Here is a 21,356-nt window from a genome sequence, read left to right as displayed (position 1 = left end):
TTTTATATGAAAAAAAGTAACTGATTTTCAACCAAGTTAAATAATTTTTATGTTCTAGTTAATTTGTAACTTTTCCAAGTACATATATAAATAAAAAAAGTAACTTTTAACTTTAAACTTAATTTAAATTTTTCTATATTAACTTAACTTAAAGAGTTAAAAAAAATAGTTAACTGGTCCAGCTTAACTAATTACTAGATAAACCGTATAATACATTTTATTCATGTATAACATATAGAAGTTACAATTTCTTAAATATTTACAAAATCCTAAATATGTTGTAAAATTGAAAAAAAATATAAAAAATGACTTGAAAATGCAAAAATTCCAAAATAATTTCAACAGATCCAATCTTGTGTTGTTACTTGTCAACTTTAATATTAGGGCAAATTGGCCTACCTATTATTCAACTTTAAGTTAAAAACATTATCTAAGGTTGTAAGTATGTTGGCTTTTTTAAGATATTTAAATTTTAAACTGTTTGCAAATGATGACTAATAAATAACATTGCATTTTAGGTATCTTAGACAAATTAAAATATTGTACAAAAAATCAACGTACTAACACAAATAATGTTCATAACTTTAAGATTAATAATAGATTAATAGGTAGGTCATTTCACTCTAATATCAAAGCTAACAAGTACAACACAAGATTGGCTCTGTTGAAATTATTTTGGAATTTTTGCATTTTTAGGGAATATGTTAGGATTTTTTACGTTTTAGAGCATATTTAGTATTTTGTAAATTTTTAAGATGTTTGAATAACTCAAAAATCGAGAAACACAAAAAAAATTTTCAAGATTTATGATTATCTGCATTCAGTAAGCTGTAAAGTTGTGTAAACAAAACATTTCTGTTTGGTTTTCAGATGATGAGAAAGTGAAGTCGAGCACTGAGTCGTTATTCGTTTTTGAATTACAATAAAACAGAAACATTGTTCAAAAAACATAAATAATAAAAATCTAGCTCACATAACTAGTTAAAACATTTTGGAAATTTTTCATATGGGGAAAATGATAAAATAAACATTTGGATCATAAAAAATTAATTTGGTTTACCGTAATATTTTTAAATTTATGAGGAATATTGTATTAAATTTTAAAATCTTGGATATAAATATAAGCATTTCTTTGAATTACTAACTCAAAAAAAAATTTGCAAATTTTCGGCATTTTGACGAATTTTGTCAAAATTCTAACTTCAGACGCCCATAAAAAAATATAATGCTGATTTACGCTTTTTTTTTTAATTTCCACTAACAACGACTAATGAGGAACCTTCTATTACAATTTTAACTGTTTTGACCGATCGGACAATGTTTCGATGACACTAATTTAAAAACACCTAATAACAGTAATAACTATCAACATTTTTTTATGCTTATAAATAGCTTAAAAACAGTCAATATATTTTGAAAATTGTAATGTTGAGAAAATAGTAGTATAAACATTTAATACAAACTTTATGATGGTTATTTTTTTTAGTGTTACACCAAAAACCAAAATTGATTTTGTCAAAAACGTATTATTTGTAAAAAATTCCCGTTTTTCATTTATTTATTTTTTTTGTTGGTTTTGAAAACTGCTTGGAAATTTCAATATTGACCTCTTGAATTCTCTTAATAGCACCAACTGAATTCCCACCATCTAAGTTACTGACGTTTAAAATAAAAGTATTATTTTGACTACTTATGTACACACGTTATAGAAAATATGTGGTAGGTATATAAACGTTCGGTGAACAAGTCAAGTATCTATAAGGACCCCATAACTACAGGATTATTCGTTTATGTATTTCAAATAATAAAATGTTGACAAAAACTATTTTTGATTTAATACTCCGATTTTCCTTATTTTAGATTCTGAGCAGTGGATATTTTAACTAATATACTGAGCGACATTTCTGTCGCCCAGAGAAAACTTTTTGTCGCCTAGTAGTCAGTAGATGATGTATTTAATTACTGGGCGACAACCATTTTTCGTAAAAATATCGATGTTTGAAATTATTATAAAATTGTATTTATTGATTATTTATTATGTTTAATTTTGTTATTTATTTATGACGTATATCACTTCGTTTTACAAATAGTTATTGAGAATAGAAAATCCACCGTTCACCGAAGCCCGTAGGCAGTACTTAACCATAGAATAAGTAAGTAGTCCCGGCAAATATCTACAAATTGATTGTTTTTGATTTTATTTTAGTCCTTGTTCCTACAAGCTATTAGCTAAATAATTATTTCACTTTGAGACTTTAAACAGTTTAAACGTCCAAGTCTTCAAGGTAATACGTCATACGATATTACGATTTACGACAACAGGACGACTTTCGGTAAATATAAAATAATTTAAAATCTAATATCTTATACTTGGACTTAATACAGAACCTATTTTAAATAATTATAATATATTAAAAAATACAAAAATACTAAATGAAATATAATATATACTTTGATAATATGATACGCATAACTTAATAAATTACCATTGGTTAAAAATACTAATAAAAATAGTATTAGTGTAATATAATAAATTAATGTTCTGTTAATTTCTGTGAATATTCAATATAATAACTATTATTACAAATTATTATTTATTAGGTAATTAATATAATATTTAATATTTTGGATTATTATTACTTTTTTTTTAAATTCATTTTTACAAAATGTTATATATTTTGATCTGTGGTTTAGGAATAAAATTAACTTGACGTGACAATAAAATAAAGTAACTCATAAGACATAAGTTACTAAATAACATGAAAAAAAATATAACTATCTTTATTTAAGTTAATTAAAAGTAACAAAAGTTCTTTGAAAAAATTTTAAAAAATAATATCATTTTAATATTCTTATACCTATTTTTATAGTGTTATTTATACTCCTATATTATATTGTATATTGTATGTCCATTGACAATATTGATTCCATTTTTTGTAATCAATAAGAATTAATTTACCTAACTCATAAGTTATTTGTAATTATTTATGTGTTGTGAGTTTTGATGGTATTGTTAGATATAGGTAATGTTTTCTATAATATTTAATACCGAAAAGTTTTTTACAAGCTCATAATATGTTGATTTTGATAGTCAGCGTGAATTTTTTTTTATGTCGCCCAGTGATAATTTCTTAAAATATCCACTGATTCTGAGCGAAGCAATGAATGTATTGATTTTACAATGATTTGTGTTTTATTTTGTGTCCGTGTACACAATAAGTAGTCGAAATAATATATCAATTTTCCACTTCTGTATATTATTCGATAGGAAAGTGAATTTAGTTGGTGCATTCGGGAGGTCAAAACTAAAAAAAATTTAAGGAAAGATTGGAATTTTTACTTAAAATCGGTTTACGAACAAATCGATTTTGGTTTTTGGTGTGACTCTAAAACAAATGAATGCAGATAAATGAAATTCTTACTGAATGTTTATGCATTAGCATTTTCTATAAAACTTTCAAAATATTTTAACTTGCTTTGAGCTGTTTACGAGCATTTTCCGTTTCCAATTTTTTTAGTTTTTTTTTTCTATAAACGCCAAATAAAATTGTATTCATGGGGACAAAAATCTTAAACATTTAATACAAGACTCCTAATGTATTGTTACAATGGCAGTTGAAAAATATTTAAAATACATTATCACACATTTTTTTTATAGGTACCTATTTAAAGTTCGAATTTTGCTAAATTTATCAAATTTAAAATTAAAAAATGATGTAGTTAAAAATGTATGAATTGTTCAACTTAGCTAAGGATTGAAAATGTATAACAATGTTCCACGTAAGTAGGTTAATCTGTAATTAAAAAATTATAAAAACGCAGTTTTTTAAAGTTATTTTATGTTCAAATTTGGACGAAATTAAATATCTAAATAAAGAAGAACGATTTTAGTTTTATGTTAAATTTTCAAGAAATTATTCGTAGGTTGCCAAGTAGGTAGGTACTTGAAACTTCAAAGTATATTATTATGTACAAATATGATAAATGATAATAAACAAATAATAATTATTCAACTTAACCGGCTACCATAAATAACAATACCTATACCTAATTTAAAATATCCTAGGCGGACAAACCGTCTCCGCTCAGAATCGTTTTTCGTATACAATGATATCATATAATTGAATTCAAATTTAATACCATCCATTACAGTCACCTACTTGTCACCTAGTGCACGGCCGAGCAACACCCACTTACCATGTTTTTTTTGTCGTTTTGTTCAATTATTTAGAGAAACTGACGAAGGTTAATATTCATTTTTTTATCGTTCTAAGCTATGAAAATGCATAATTTGATCAACTCGTATACAGTAATACGTGTTACATATAAATATAGTTCCTAATATGTGTATTTATATAATATATTTTATATACAATAATCTAAGGCTAAAAAGGTATTTGATTAAAAACGAATATAAACATAATATTATACTATATTGTATTAAAATTGTATACAAATTGGGTACCTTGATTTTTTATCCGAAAAGTTATCTTTATATATAAATATCGTCAACTATCCAATATATAATGTAGTTCTCAGACTATTTTTTTTTATAATTTTGGTTCTTGAAAATATGCGGTCACTCTACGCTTCCGCAATAATATAGCTATAATAATGTACCTATACTATTTGCATTACCTAAAATAAAATTTTCATTTTTTAAACCCATTATATATATATATTTTTTTTTAACAGAATGGGAAGGGGAACCCATAATACAATTTATAATTTTAATATTTTGGGCCTATGGGCCCTCTAAATAATTGAGAGCCCGGGATATATGATCTGAATCCCAGCCCTGCATTATACAGGTTATAGATTGACTACTTTTACCAAAAATGAAGACAACAAAATATAATGTAAATAGGGTTTTCACTATTGTTAGTAGTTAGGTAGGTAATAATTATTAATTACTACGTGTAAGCTTATTAATCATATTCATATACGATTTTATTAATATTAACTTGACTGGAGTCAGTTAAATTACAGAACTATAAACTATAAAAAACTAAAAACATTTTTAAATTATGCAGTAGGTATATGGGGGGGCGGCTGCTTTCTTCGCCAAATTATTTTAAAGATGCTCTTGCTCAGATTTTTTAGCTATTTTAGTAAAATCGTAAGGAATTTTAATATCTGAAAATTAATTTAGAATTAACTAGTAAAATACATGTCTATCAATCCGTCGATTTCACTCAAGGTTTCTAGTTTGAAAGACTGATATTGGACAACATCTCAATATAAAAATTGGTTTTAGTAGTTAATTCAAAAATAAAGTAACTACTTCTTGATTACCTACTGGCTACTTGATAATATTTTATTGTACCTATATTAAACTCGCGGCGATGGCGCGGTGACACACGCGTTCAAAATTTCTAAATAGTTGGCCAAAATTCTAATTTCCACCGGAATTGTATAAAATTATCTGTTACTTACATAATAATAATTATTACTATAATAATTCGTATTCGTATACCCAATTAACGGGCCTCCGCGTGAACCGTTTTTTTCTCAAAAACTTATCTCACAGGAAAAACTCTCGAGTCCCCGTAAAAAGATCCTAATTCGAAAATTTTTTATTTTTTGGAAAGAGAAACACTTTTACAGAGCGTATTGGACTTCAATTTTTAATTGTTATTCGGTATTCCTAAACCATAGTAAAATATGATTTAAAATTTTTAAACTTTCAAACTTCAAGAGCTCATCACAGAGTAACGAGCAAATAATATGAGCAAGTAATGATGATATTTTTATAATCAGTATATTGTGATTTAACTGCTGGTATAAATATCGTCGTGTAACTCGATGAAAACAATAACTACATTTGTATGTTTAAATAGTGAAAGTAAGTAGTTTAGCTAGTAAAAGCTACTAATAAGTTTATTATCTTATTATTCGTAACATTGTACATTTCAATGACCACATGCGGGTTAATAACAATTGTAACTTCATAATTGGGTCATTAAATACTATCTTTGTAACTTATCCAACATAGATAAATATTGATGAACACTTCAGCTTCATTTTAATTTTTTTACTGTAGACAATTTAACTATATGACGATTATTGACGAATAATAACTTAAGAAAAAAAACTATATTTTGTTTGTAGTTTTATATTATTTTATGAGTATACCCAATAATATTTTGCAGTAAGTTTTACATATTTATACGCTTTGGCGGGTAGTATACAAAACAATTTTACTATCTTCATTCGAGTATTTTCAAATTCTAAATATCGAATGTTGGCCAACCATTTTGATTTTTTAATTTTGAACCACCGCGTCGGCGACGAACATTAACATTTCATCGACCGAGCGAACGAGCGATTTCCTCGTAATTGTTTCTATGAAAATCATAGATAAAAGGTATTAAATTATAATAAATTATAATGGCTCGCATGGCTATATTAATCATAGGACATAGATACTTCTCATCTGAAAACAAAATCAAAATATTTTTGTCTGCATAGGAAAGATTCATAATATAGGTAGTTAGAGTAATAAGACGTATACTGTTCACTGAGCGGAGTAGTGTACAAACATTTCGTGGGGTAACCCCGTACCACTCCACTCCGCTCAACAAAACTTTAAATACTTATAAATCATAAACTACTCGCCCTAAATTCGAATTTTTATGTTTCGAATTACTTAGACAAATATTCTGCTTTGGAATATGAAATTAAAACTATGTTATCGTTCAAAAAACGTCAAAAATTAAAAAATTATAAGGATAAAAAATATTTGAAAATATAATTTTTTTAATAAAAAAGTTGTTTTATAGATGACTTTAAACTATGTAAAAAATATTTTTACAAACATTTGCACTGTCTTCTTGAAATATTGAGAGTTCACCGATAAAATAATCAATTTGTATATACCTATTATAGAGTGAATACTTTTATTTGAAAACTACTTAATCAAGTGCGGCCTTGAAATTAAAAACTTAAGAGGACTTATGACAATGCAGCAAATATGTCAGGACTCAGGGCGTCACAATGGTCTTCAAGCTCATATCACACAAATGAACCCGCTTGCTCACTATATTCCGTGTACAGCTATTCTAGCTCAATTTAGTAGAGGCGAATGGTGTAAAAATCCGTAAAAGCCATAATGGTTGTACTGGCGCTACTTGGAAAAGAACCTTTTCAAAATTAAAATTGTCATCGATCGTCTATGACACGCAAGACCGTTTAAACTCACTTACCATTGTGACTAGGTACGAGGTAGGTACCTACCTACTGAAAACGACGTTTTAACAAAAACCGATTTCAAAGATATCCTTAAAGAGTTTGCCACGGACAAATTAAGGAGAGTAAATATTTGGAATTAAAACCGTTTTAAACTGAGCATTATAATTTATTCTGTGTTAATTTTCTTTAAATACCTAATTAGTAAAAATTGTTTTTAAATTAATATTACTACTAATATAATAAAAATATTTATTAATACTTCCTGTAAATTATTAAGAGTTTTAGTGATATAATAAACATTGTTTTATTTATTAAAATTAGTTAGTTATTATTAAAAATTTAATTTAATATTGATTAGGTATTGGATAGTACATTTAAAGACGTATGTATAAGTAATAATTTTCTAGAGGGCCCCAAAATTTTAACCGCCGAGGGGCCAACAATAATACGGTCTAATACCTATTCTAAAAGTACCATATTATTATTGCATTCGTTATGACTTAAATTATACTCTCATCGTCTGCCAACAGAGGTCTATCAACGCTATAATATGTCCACGCAATAGAATATTTTGTTTTCTCAAATTCTCGTAAGTTATGGATTTTATTATATTATGTGCTAATCGTTCTCCATATATTTTCTTTAACTGTTTTCAAACGATCGGTGTTAAGCGCAAATAAAATTAATTTCGCAGGATGAAGAATCGTTGATATAGACGCGATTCTCCATCGCGACTCCATTCACCGACCATGTCATAACATTATCAGCACGAAATTATATAAAACCCATTACCATTAGAACAGTATTATATTACACATAATGACATATGAATATAAATTTATTTGGTATATTTTTGATTTATACTCTACCTATGTTATTCTTATTATAAATGTATTATGTGACATTTATACATTGGGACATTGGGTATACCTATTAGTTATTACTTTATTACTTGACAGTAATATATATAACACAAAATCCAACTTTATATTTTTAGTAGGTATCTACTCTTGACTAATCAATGACATCATCTGGGCATCTAGATTCTGGGTTTCCGGTGAGTGGTAACATGCCAACAATAAGTCCAATCCATTTAGTCTATTCTTACCCGCGAGTTCGTTCGGCTAATTAGGCCTTAGCTAGACCGGGTGATTAATTCAACGTAAGACACTCATTATTCAAAAAGTATTAATGTTTTTGAAAATATTTTTAGTACATGGTTTCATGTCGTTACAAAATAACGGTTTTTTTTTAAAAAAAAATATATATATTTATCCTTATAATTTTTTAAGTTTTTACTTTTTTGAATTACAACATACAGTTTTATCTTCGAAAACGGAATATTTTTCTGAGTATTTCAATACATGAAAATCGAATTTAAGATGAGTAGAGTATGAGTTTAACTCATAAGTACTTATTTAAAGTTTAGATGAGCGAAGCAGTGGACCAACATTTTGCGTTACAGGTAACCGCGCGTACCACTCCACTCCGCTCATCTAAGCTATAAATACTTTATAACTCATAACTACTACTCGGTCCTAACTTTGATTTGTATGCATAAAAATACTTGGAACACTATTCCGCTTTGGAATATGAAATTATAAAGTATAAACGTATGTTGTCATTCAAAAAAGTAAAACCTTAAAAAATGTCGACGATAAAAAATAATAATAAATAAATATATATCTTTAAAATATATTGTATTTCAATTGACGACTAGAAATCATGTAAAAATATTTTTTCAGACATATTTATACTTTTTGAAATAATAATGAGTTCAATCATAAAAGAATCACCCGGTATAACCTATTATAATACCAATATAAACTATTAGGTATCATATTATATTCATAGGTAACTATTATGCAGGTAGCTAAATAATGCAGTGTTATAAATTAGAATATCTTATATTTATTTCTCAGAATCAATATTAGAAATTTGAGCATTAATCATTAATTATTAATTATTATTACCTAAGGTTCGGATTTTAATGCAAATTAAATTTTTTCTGGACAAAATAATGTTCCGTAAAACAAATATGCTTTCCAAGCACAAAGTTCGTTTAATGTATCAAAGAATTACAAAATGCAACTTTTATTTTGCATTTATTTGCATTCATTGGCATTTTATTATATTTTTGCGGCTGTAATGCTGTCGTCGGTTAAAACAGAAAAAAAAGATAAAATGTTTTTTATTTTAAAGGCATTTTCTGTATATTGTTTCCGAATGTAAATGTCGATCAAATCATTTCCTCTAACTGAGTACTTAACGTTTAATGACGCCTTATGACGGAGACGAGACTGGCAGTGAACGGTTAATTTAAAAGAATTGTACAGTTATATAGTTGAATATTTTCGTTACCAAATATTAGTTGTTACTTATAAAAAATGATGCGGGTAAATAGGATGATTCATATAACTTGCAGAATTTGGGGCCTGTATGACATAAGCGCCAAAGGTACAAAAATTATATTTCATTTGCGCCAAAATGTGTAGGACATAAGTGCCAATCTAATTGTATATACCTGTTATACCCAACACATGTCACAAGCACCAAAGGCGCGAAAATGACAGATAATTTGCGCCAAAATTAATATTTTATAAAAGCATATGTAGTTATTGAATAATAAAAAAAATGTTAATAATAAAATAAATATATTAAGCGTGGCACACGGGTACCTAGGATTTAACCGCTTTCGTATACGATACGACTTTTTTTTTCTTATCAAAGCAACTAATGAATAATAAATTTGTGTTGTTCACGAGTTTGGAGTGGATAGGTGAACCAATGTATAATAACGATAGTACAATGTATAAAAATAGTTGAATAATGTTATATTAACACACGACAAATGCAAAAAGTATGGCTGGCGAAGACGTCTCTTCGAACCGAGCACAAAACAAAACAATAATAATGGGGAGTGATATCAATCATGACTGTCAATGAAAACAATGATAATACAGTAGTCACTCGATAATTCGAAAAACTCCATAAATCCAACTAAACGCCGAGTCCCACGACAAAACCTCTTTAATTTGAAGAAAATACATGTATTTCCGGTCAACTTGATAATTCGAAATGTCTGTCGGTGTCATTCTACAATTCGAATTTTTTTCCACGAACTTCTATAATTCGAATTTCCTTAAACGCGATTATATGTAATAAAGATTATGTACAGTCTATATTGGACGTACTCGTAATGAAACTAATAACGACGGTGCGTAGTTAAATATTATCGTAGTTTATAAATTTTATCGTACCTTGCATACCTAATCTAAACTTTACTCGTATTATTTATCGTATTATTATGTCAATCAATAATATTGTAAAATATAACACAGGGCTTGAAACCGTTTTCAAAACCGATTTAAAAAACCGGTATAAACCGTTTTAAAACCGAAACCGAAACCGTAATCAAAACCAAAACCGAAAAAAAATTGAAAACCGTTATTTTCGTTTTTAATTGACGTGTTTTTAAATACTTAAATTCCATTAATACGCATAATTAATACTCATAATAAAATTGAGATCATGAATAAAAATGTTGATAGCCATTTCATTATTCGCAAAATTATTAGTTAATTAGAAAATACTCGAATGCGCTATATTTGTATCTTTCAATCCTAGACCGTTCGTTACGAAACCGAAATTTTCTAATACCGGTATTGAAAAATTGAAACCGCAGCAATCGAAAAATTATAAACCGGTATACAAAATCGAAACCGAAACCGAAATTTCCTAATACCGGTATTGAAAAATTGAAACCGCAGCAATCGAAAAAATTATAAACCAGTATACGAAATCGAAACCAAAACCGAAATTATTTTCAAGCCCTGATATAATAGTATGTATGTATAATAAATAAATGTCAAAATAAATGTAATACAATATATATATATATATACATACAATTTTTCACCTCTCTTTAATTCGAATTGATTTGTTTTCCCTCGATTATTCGAACGCTCGGTAAATCGAAAACCTCTATAAATCGAATTTTTAACTCGGTTCCCCGAATTTCGAATTATCGGGTGACTATACTGTATAAATACCGGTCGGCAAAAAGACGGGAACTGTATCGACGATATCGACGGCACGGCTGATGTCCGGTGGTACCACAGTAAACGATGGCCAAGACGCGGGCGTCGTGCTGGCGTCACACAATGTGTGTATAACGGCTCGGTTGCTGACTTCGTCGGGAGACTGAATACGTCTCGTCACCGGTTGGACGCGCAGACTGGCAAAGGCCAAGTCGGGTCGCTGACGGCGTGCGAGCGGTAAAACGTCCAACGCGACCAATAGTAATAAAAGCGCGCAAAAGCACCACGCCAACCACGCGGTTACCGAACCGGCGATGGTGGTCCGGAAACGGGACGGCGACACAGCTGATTAATACAATTGAAAACTGAAAACGTCCCTAAACAGTTCAAAACAAATCAAAATATTATGTAAATTTTATCGTGTACAGAAAATGCAAAAATATAAACGATCGATGAACGTTCATTTGTTTTAGAGTTACATAAAAAAAACCGAAATCAATTTGGTCGAAAACCGATTTCGCTTAAAAATTTCCGTTTTTCCTTAGTTTTATGTTGTTTTACAAAATTTGACCTCCCAAATGCACGAACTAGATCCACTTTTCGATCGAACAAGATACTGTTTAAGAAAATCGAAGCAGTTTTACTACCCCAAACCGTAATGACACACACAAAAATTTCTAAAAAAAATAAAAAACACATCATTGTAAAATCAATATATTCATCGCTCCGCTCAGAATTTAAAATTATATATTATTGTGTAAGTTTTTACACGGTTGAAAAATTACTCCAATTTAATTATTGGAATACCTACAATATTATATAGCATGGATTGGGTTTATTAATATAATCGCTCCTGTTTAAACCACTATGTGTATAATAGCTATTATTGATAAAGCTGACATCTAAATTCGATTTTTCGACACACAAAATATTTACAGAAAATGTTGGTTTCATTATCTTATAACATATAACTTTTAACTATACGCAGAATAATGTTCTCTTAACAGTTTTTTTCAGTATCGTTTGAAACATTCGTGTGTCCGTGCATATTATTATCCGTCTATATACTAATCATTAGGGCTGAGGACTTCTAGTTTTATGCATATTTTTTTAGAAAGATCATAGAAAAATTCTAGTGAATAAAAAATGTGTTTCATAACACCAGGAGATCAAATTAAAAATTTTATTTTGCATATTTGAGTATATTGGAAAAATGAAGAACATATTTGGCAATTTTCGAAATAAGTTCTTAAATTAGCTTAGACAAAAAAGAACAAAGTGGTAAATTTTCCATTTCAAAATAATATTTTTACTATCGGTCAGGTAATTTACTATCTGACCGATAAAATCGATAAAACCGAAACGCGTATAAGTGGTGAATTTCAGTTTTCCGTCATATTTCGTCGCGTACTCGTATTATCGTGCACACTGCGTGAAATATTTTCGTCGAGTAATTATTTCGTCTCTTTCAAATTTTTTTAGTAATATTTATTTTTTTTTTGTCAAATATGCCAAAGGAAAAACAATCATTGGCTTCTCGTTTAAATGTATCGTTATGTATCGGAATTTAGTGAATGTAGTGGTCCAGTATTTACAACTGACGGCAAAATATTGTATTGTGAATTGTGCGGTTCAAAAGTTGGAAGTGACAGAAAATTCAACGTTCAACAACACATTGACACTTACACATCTCATTTTTATATTTGTGTAGGAACTAATATACGCACTTTTTTTTTACCGTGTAGGAACCTTAACCTTACTTATGTACATTTTTCTACTGTGCAGGAACTTACATATGTATTTTTTTTTACCTGCTCGGTCTCTTGTAGGAACTTGCAGTCACCCCTAGAATTGACTGCGATAAACAACGACTGTATTTTGTGCTGGATTGAGATTAAAAATATGAATATAAAATAATACAATTTTTACACTTTTATAGAGCATTTTTTTGAATAATCATTTTTTATTGCATTAAGTAGTATTTTACTAGGGCACATTTGAGGTACTTTAGAGCATTAAAATCCAAACCCTAATTAATATTATTTTTAGGTAGGCACCTATATACTTTTATATCTGACATTATTTAATTATCGTCACTCGTCTTCAAGACATTTGAACGCCGGCTGCTACCCGAGCGCATGATTTTCTACAAAAAATATTCCCCACCGTAAATACGCGCCACTGAGTATACTGAAAATATTCTACACATAATATTTAGGGCCTATTTATTTATTTTGTCACTTTTCGTAATGCACAGTACATTGAATTATTGCACCTAAGTTTTATGACATCACACAAACACGAAAAGCGAAAAGCGGACTTCGACCTTTTTATTTAATTAAAAATGATCATAATATTATAGCAGACTCATAGTATGTTTATTAACATGAACTATATACTACGTAGCATTAAATAAAATTACATAGTATAATAACCACTATAATACAGGCTACATTTTACTACCGGACGTCGTAGTCTGAAGCATCATAATATTATAATTTCATAATTATAATTGATAAACTATTGTCAAAGAGCAAAGCTTATAAACTATTAGTTATAAGCTATGACGTATGTGTTATCAAATTAAAAAAAAATGGAACAATAAATTGTTATTCGTTATTAATTAAAATAATGTAAACACCTGTAGTGACATTTTACCAGTTTCACGCTTTATAATTTCGTATAATTTAACTCTATCGAATGGCGATGGGGATTATACATATTAAAGTAGGTTCTGGTTTTCGATACACTTCCTGTAAGTTGACTGTACAGGGTGATTGACCAAGCATACTCACCCCCATTTTTTTCCTTCAATAATGAATTTATTCAAATTCTGATTTTTGGAGTTTTTTTAAATATTATACTGAAATTCAAATGAGTATTTTCTTATAGTTATTAAAATGTTTATAGTAAGGATAATATAGTCCTTAAAAATTGTTTTACATAAATATGAAATAGACGTAAAATTGGATCTAGTATTTATTATAGGTACTTTACAGATTTTTAAGAATATTTACAAATTATTTATATTGATAGATTAATATTAATGACTACAATTTTCAAATCACCCTAGCCCCTATATCTTATAAACAGATTACCACGGACCTATTATCCTCAGACACACATTTAAATAACTCAAAAATTACTCGTATGAATTTAGATTTTGATAAGTCTACAATTTCAGAAAAGTTATCTACTGTATAATTTATAGGTGAATAGGAGTGTTCTTAGTTGAAAAAACAGAAGTTTGTATCTCCACAGGATACTCCTTAAGTAATACAAAAAAATCTCAAGAATTTGAAAATATATGGTCTTTAAGTATAATTATTTAAAAATTCAAAAAATCAGATTTTGAATAACTGCAATATTAAAGAAAAAAGAGGTTGAGCATGCTTTGTGAATCATTCTGTATAATATTAATAAGTTAATGCAAAATGCATGACTCAAAAAGATGAAAACACTATTGTGCTTTGAACACATTTCTAAATGTTTTTAACAAATTACTCACTAGACCCAGTGAGTATAGAGCATAATATCAACATATTTAATATTTTAATGATAAATGATAAATGAACTATATTATATAAGTACCAATAGTACCATGGTTTATAGTTGATTAACTATTATATTATTTTAGTTGAATTATATTATATAGGTTTGTAGTTTTCATCTTAATGTTTTTATTCGTTTTAAAAAACCAGATTGAGGCTATATTTGAGTGCCAGAGAAGTCTTAATGATACTGACTCAGTGTCCTATCAAAAATGAAAATTATAATTACTGATGATTGATGAATGACGAATACGTAACACATTAATATGCGACAATTAGTATGACACTCCGAGCAATTAGATTAGACCATGGCCGCAAATAGTGAAGGGGGCTTAGGAGGACTTAGCCCTCCCTAAGATATGTTAGTTCATCTTCATATTATACATTTTAATACAATTTAAGTAATATTCACTATAGTAAATTATATAATCAATATGTATAATACTGATCAATTGTGTTATAAGCAATGGTAAATGGCAATAAATATAATATAATAATAGTAATACTATTTAGGTAGGTTTTCGTCGGACTGCCGTTTTAACATTCCATAAACAGTTCATGGCATAATATAATAAATAAGTATAGTATAATAAAATAGTAATAAACAACCTGTCACCCATACTCGTCGTCGTCCGAATAACCCCACATGCCGCGTATGGCAGCTATACTATGGCTATAGCGGACGTATATACGTATGCGTGCAGCCATGCGGGTGCCGGGTACAAATAATAATGGGAGGCCGTATTAATCCGGAAAATAAATGGGCGGAACGTATAAATTCTGGACCGTATAAATCCGGAACGTATATCGCCGGAATCCAAAAGTGAAAAACCGTATTTGGCCGGAACGTATACCTCCGGAATTAAAAAAAATACTAAACCGTATTTTCCCGGAACGTATTTATCCGGACTGTATAATTCCGGAACGTATATTGCCGGAATCCAAAAGTTAAAAACCGTATTTGGCCGGAACGTATACCTCCGGAATTAAAAAAGACTAATAAACCGTATTTGCCCGGAACGTATTTATCCGGACCGTATATTTACGGAAAGTATTGTAAATTGCCTATTTGAAACCCCTGAAAAAGAAAGTTGAGAACTTTATTGCTAGATCTTTATTGCCAGTGTTCATTTTTATTTATTACAAAGATAATATGTGATCATAATTTGGTCATATTATATTATAATAAATTTTGTATAAATAAAAATAAATAATACCCATAATACAATATATTTTTTATTATTCTATTAGTGGTCAATGGAGCGATGAATATGAATTTACTTTACAAAAATGTGAGTTTTTTATTTAAATCTGTTTGTAATTAAAATTATTTCTCTGTAACTTAGGTTAGGTATCTACCAAAAAGTTAGACAGTCTTCACTCAGAATAATTTCTTGTCGTGTGCTTTAAATTTAACACATCCATTACAGTTATATACTCAAATATTCAATGATGAGACACATTTGATACCTACTACACAGTAAAGCTGTTAAATACTTGACGAATTTTTATAATCATTGGATATTTAAAAAAACCACTTTTTTAAAAACATTTAGTACCTTCACAGAGTTGAATTAAATAATAATTAAAACGTATGTCGTATGATCACTCCAGGATGAACGCGTAATTTGTTTTTAAGAAAGTAAACTTTCGAACATTGTGGACCATTCAGTACGCTTCAGAACTATATAATTTGGAGCTTAAAAATAAGATGCAGATACATTAACAAATTACCATATTACATACCATATTATGAGAGCTCGATGGATATTTTTTCAAATAGTTTAAACAGGCAATCTGTTTAATTCATTAATTTATGAAGTTCCTGTTTAATTGGCACATGCAGTTAATTTTTCCAACAATATATATTATTTATTTATTAAATCATCATAACCATTAACCATTACATTGATATAATATAATATGAATATATTATATGATGTTATAATAAAATAGGATGATGTAGTCAAAAAATGCATAGTATCATAAGTACCTACAACAATTGTATATTTATATTATTATTTATTAATAACCAAAAGGGTTTTATATTCATTTTAATTGTATCTTAAATAGGTATAAATAAATTCTTATTGATAGGTATTGCATTAAATAAAAAGAATCCAGTTTAGTTATTTTGATGGTTCAAAAAATAGTAGAAAATTGTAATATATTTTAAAATATTAAACATGTATAATAGCTAACTATGTATTATTAGCTTGGGACTTTAATTTTTTAAAGCCTTAATGGCTAATACTTAGGTACATATTATTATTATTATAACGTCTTATCATGTTAATATTCGTATAATAACAATTAATACATTATATTTTAATTTTCCACTATTCCTAAATACCTAATTAACAGGACAACAACGCGCGTTTTTTAACGAAACGTATAGTTCCGGAAAGTATATGCCCGATAATAACTGATCGAAAATACTGATTGCAACACAGACATGTCATATTATTATTGTGTACTGCAACTTGAATAAAAATATGAAAAAAAATAATATTATAGGTGATAAACTTTTCTTAATTGAAGGGGTCAATGGACAAAGGTGTTAACTGACATTTTTTCAAAAATGCATTTTATTGCACGAATAAAGGTGTTATAATGTTATAAACATTTTATAACAATTTGATAAGGTATTATTTAGTGGTTAGGTTAGAAATAATACTTCGTCATGGATGCTAGTGATAACTGAACAACGATCAAAAATTCAAAAATTCAAATCAACGACAAACTTTTTATATTCACTATTATTTCTAAATAAATGAATGCGTATTACTAGTTACTATGTTGCTATCAGTTTGAAAAGTTTTTTTTTTTGCGTGATTTCTAACTTCGCTTTTGATTAGATATACGTGAGTATTGTCTCATTCTCATGGTAATATAATAAGTAATTATAAATAAAAAAATGTCATTTTTGTGATCAGTACATGGAAATGCTAGAAGATGTTGGCTGTTTTCCAAGAAAAAATCAACAGTTTCTTGAAATACTTCATAGCTATCACAACATTTTTCAATTAATTTGTATGTCATATTGTGTAGTTTTGTTTGATGAACAATTAAATATTTTAAAACTAATAGAAAATTTTAATTTAAGAAAATTCTTTGAAAAGTGACTTCTTCCATTCGACATAATGGGCATCTTGTTGGTGCTGGAAGGGATGTAATGCAATTGTTGCAAACCCATGCATGACCACAAGGAATAACAATATGCTGTTGAATATTTGCTGCTCTTGCATTCAAACATACTATGCACGTTGACACTTGTGGAGCTATTGGCAGTTGTGGTTCCTGAATTGGCTGTACAACAGCAGCAGCTTCCACTTCTGGCTCAGAATTTGGATCTACCTCATTGATCCAATTTATATGTCGAGATATATATCTTGATGTGGTATACGAAGTCAATTGCATGAACTGCCACATACTTCTGATCCCAGCATCGTATTGGCTTGTGGCATTTTTAAGTCTTTTGGATTGTGATAAATATTTTGCCTTCAGACTCCTAGTAGGTTGAAGATTATTTTCAAGCTGCCTCATTATAACATGGTAATTATTAAATAAATTACTCAAATTACCTATAAGAAAAATGTTATAAGTAAATTTCAGAAACATAAATTATCAGAAGATGCATACTTATTTGTTTGGTAATACATTAGATAATATAAATTATATTATAAAATATTTATCACAATCCATACATATATATAATTAGTATTTTCAGTTTACAAACGTTAAAAATAACTTTTAAAACAAGTAGTATTTAATTAATCCTATTGATTAACATACTTAAAAATATCCATAGATTGGGATGAGTCACTGAAAATTTTAATCTTAATTTATTGTGGAAACTTTCAATATTATTGTTTGTACGCCTAGGAAGTCCATGAACTGAAATTATCTGAGTTCCCACACGGCGCAACCAATACCTATAGTTAACACAGGTATAAATATATAATAAATAAGTTTTATTTATGGTATTCAAATATTCAACTGTACAATACAAACATTACAAACCAAGTATTTACTTAATAAGCTACTATAAGTAATTAGGTTTAGGGTATAGTGTATAGATATTCACCTTTAAATGAATCTAAATATAAGTTATAAAAGTCACTGTGATAGTAAAATACAAAATATACAAAACAGTTTCAAGTTACTACTAAAAATTTCTTTTGAATTATTAAAAAAAAAAAAAAAAATACAGTTGATATACTTTGTTTAAATATCGAATTTCGTTAAAATTTGAACTTCAAATGTGTATAAAAAAAATGTATTTTCCTATACATATTTATTAGATTTTTGAATTTCAATCAGAACTACTTATTACTGTACTTTTTAACCAAAAACTAAATTTATACTACCTAAACAAAAAAAAAAATGCTAATAAAAAAAAAATTTTAATATCTACAAATAGCAAAAAAAACCTTTTAAATATTTATAAAAAAATACTATGCATTTTTACTTTTAACGACCTAATTCCCAAAGTACCAATTAGATCCAATTTTCTTCTAGAAAACACCTTTAAATACTGAGTTAAAGTAGAACATCAAAATATTTTACTGCTCCAAAAAATTATGACAAAGAAAAAAAACATAAAACCATTGTACATTAATAGTTTTACAACAATCCAATATGTATTGATTTTTAAATATTAACAACTAATTACCTCTCATAATAGTCAAATAAATTATGCATCGCTACTCCATGGTTGATTGCATACATTTTAATTAATTGAAATGCTCTTTCTATATCCTGATATGGAAGCAGTGGAAGGCCAAATAAAAGGTTTAAGCTTTGCAGTGCAAATTGATTAGTATTTACAAGCCTATAGTATCCTTTACTTTTCATATTTTTAAAAACTGCCTAAAAAGATTTAAATATAAATAACTTAAGTATACTAATCATTAAGCAAAATTATAATAAAAATAAAAATTTGTATTTTTTAGGTAGGTACTTGATTATGGTGGAACCAACAACCAGATGTTCGAGCTTCAGGGAAATATGATTGTAGAACATCTCTAAGTGTAGATTCATAATCACTTATGATAATCCTTGGAGAAATGTTTGCTAAAAGATTATCTTTAACATATCGAAATACACTGTCATATGAATTCCTAGACTTTGATTCCATTAGTGCGAATATAATATTGGTATTGACTATAGATAAATAAATAAATGAATGAACATCAATATAATAAAAACAATTGTAAGTTAAATTTTTGTTTTAGGTATAATATACTTACATAATTTTGTATCATAGCATGTACGCTCAATAATTGATAGCCCATGTTTACTGGAACCACTTTAAAAGTAGCGTCTACATGAAGCTCCTCAATTCCAGTACCACAAAAACTTTGTGACAAAACTGGACATGCAAATATCAGGCTAGTTTTACCATCAAGGTCACGAATACAGCTCCTAAATATCGTAATGTCACAACAATTGTATCTTTGAAGATGCCCATTATCAAATAAGGATGCTAGTTCCTGAAGGTTCCCAGGCAATCTAGGCATTACTGACCTACGGGCCAAACGCATTAAAGATTCAGCTGTAGGCCATGGATATAAGCTAGCTGCTATTGGATGCCTAAATCAATAAATAAGTATAAGCAATTATAATTAATTTTTCAATAATAAAACTTCTAAAATTTACCTTAAGCACTCTTCGTCGTAAATTTCTTTTAATAAAATATTTTCAGCAGCAGCTCTTCTTTTTAGTACTGCTTTTAAAGCATCTATTAACTGAGGGGTATCATCTTCACGCTCATGATTAGAGTGAGACCTCATCACTATAATTGTTCCGTCGGCCATCTTTTTCATGGTTCCAGGACAAAAGTGCATGGTACTTTTGCTACATTTGTAATAACTATTGAATAACAATATACAATATTTATGAACTACAAGAATTCATATAAGCTATATTTTCTAATAATTAAAAATTTAAAGCAAAAAAAAAATTTGTAAAATATAATATAGTATTAGGTACCTATTATGTATTTCAAAATAATAAAAAGGATCGAGAGTTAAAAAATAAAAGTATTAACAGTCAATCCACACACATTTAAGCACACCAAAGGATAATTTAATTTAAAATATCAATTTTATAATATCATATTATACACAATATATTTTGTTATATTTAAAATTATTTAATTATATAATAATTAGATTTTAGATTCTAAGCGGAATAATGAATGTATTGATTTTACAATGGAGTGATATTTATTTAATTTTTTTGTGTTTGTTTGGATAATCTGTAGTAGAAAAATAGATTCGATTAGGGGCGGCGCTTACGTTATTCATGAAAAAGTGCGGCATTTTTAAAGGAAATTTATATTAAATTCAGAATCACGCTAGCCGTCGTCGTCGCATCGGCCGGTTCCCCCACTCAATTTCGTGTATGCAGCTCGAGGCCTAGGTGGGAGCAAATGACGACGAGTGTCTGCGGTCGGCGGGTCATAACCATCTATATTGTATAAATCACAACAAAAACCCTTCGTAAACTTCGTGCAAAAATGACTAAGTAAAAAAAAAATATTAGATCATTAAGCACTATAAAGATGTGA

At 28.2% G+C, this 21,356-nt stretch overlaps 1 protein-coding gene across 1 annotated transcript; it reads right to left on the bottom strand.

Annotated features, from left to right (window-relative positions):
• Nucleotides 1-16,803: 16,803 nt before the first annotated feature.
• LOC132935366 (uncharacterized) lies at nt 16,804-20,175 on the bottom strand. The gene is made up of 5 exons (XM_061001894.1): nt 20,035-20,175; nt 19,746-19,948; nt 19,458-19,654; nt 18,578-18,717; nt 16,804-18,366 (listed from the first exon to the last, which is right to left on the bottom strand). The coding sequence occupies exons 2-5, from the start codon at nt 19,920-19,922 to the stop codon at nt 17,879-17,881; spliced, it is 1,002 nt and encodes a 333-aa protein (XP_060857877.1). The 5' UTR covers nt 19,923-19,948; nt 20,035-20,175; the 3' UTR covers nt 16,804-17,878.
• Nucleotides 20,176-21,356: the final 1,181 nt, after the last annotated feature.

Source organism: Metopolophium dirhodum, chromosome 1 (genome assembly GCF_019925205.1).
Source record: "Metopolophium dirhodum isolate CAU chromosome 1, ASM1992520v1, whole genome shotgun sequence".
Taxonomy (NCBI): Eukaryota; Metazoa; Arthropoda; class Insecta; order Hemiptera; family Aphididae; genus Metopolophium; species Metopolophium dirhodum.
This window is presented reverse-complemented; position numbering and strand designations above follow the sequence as displayed.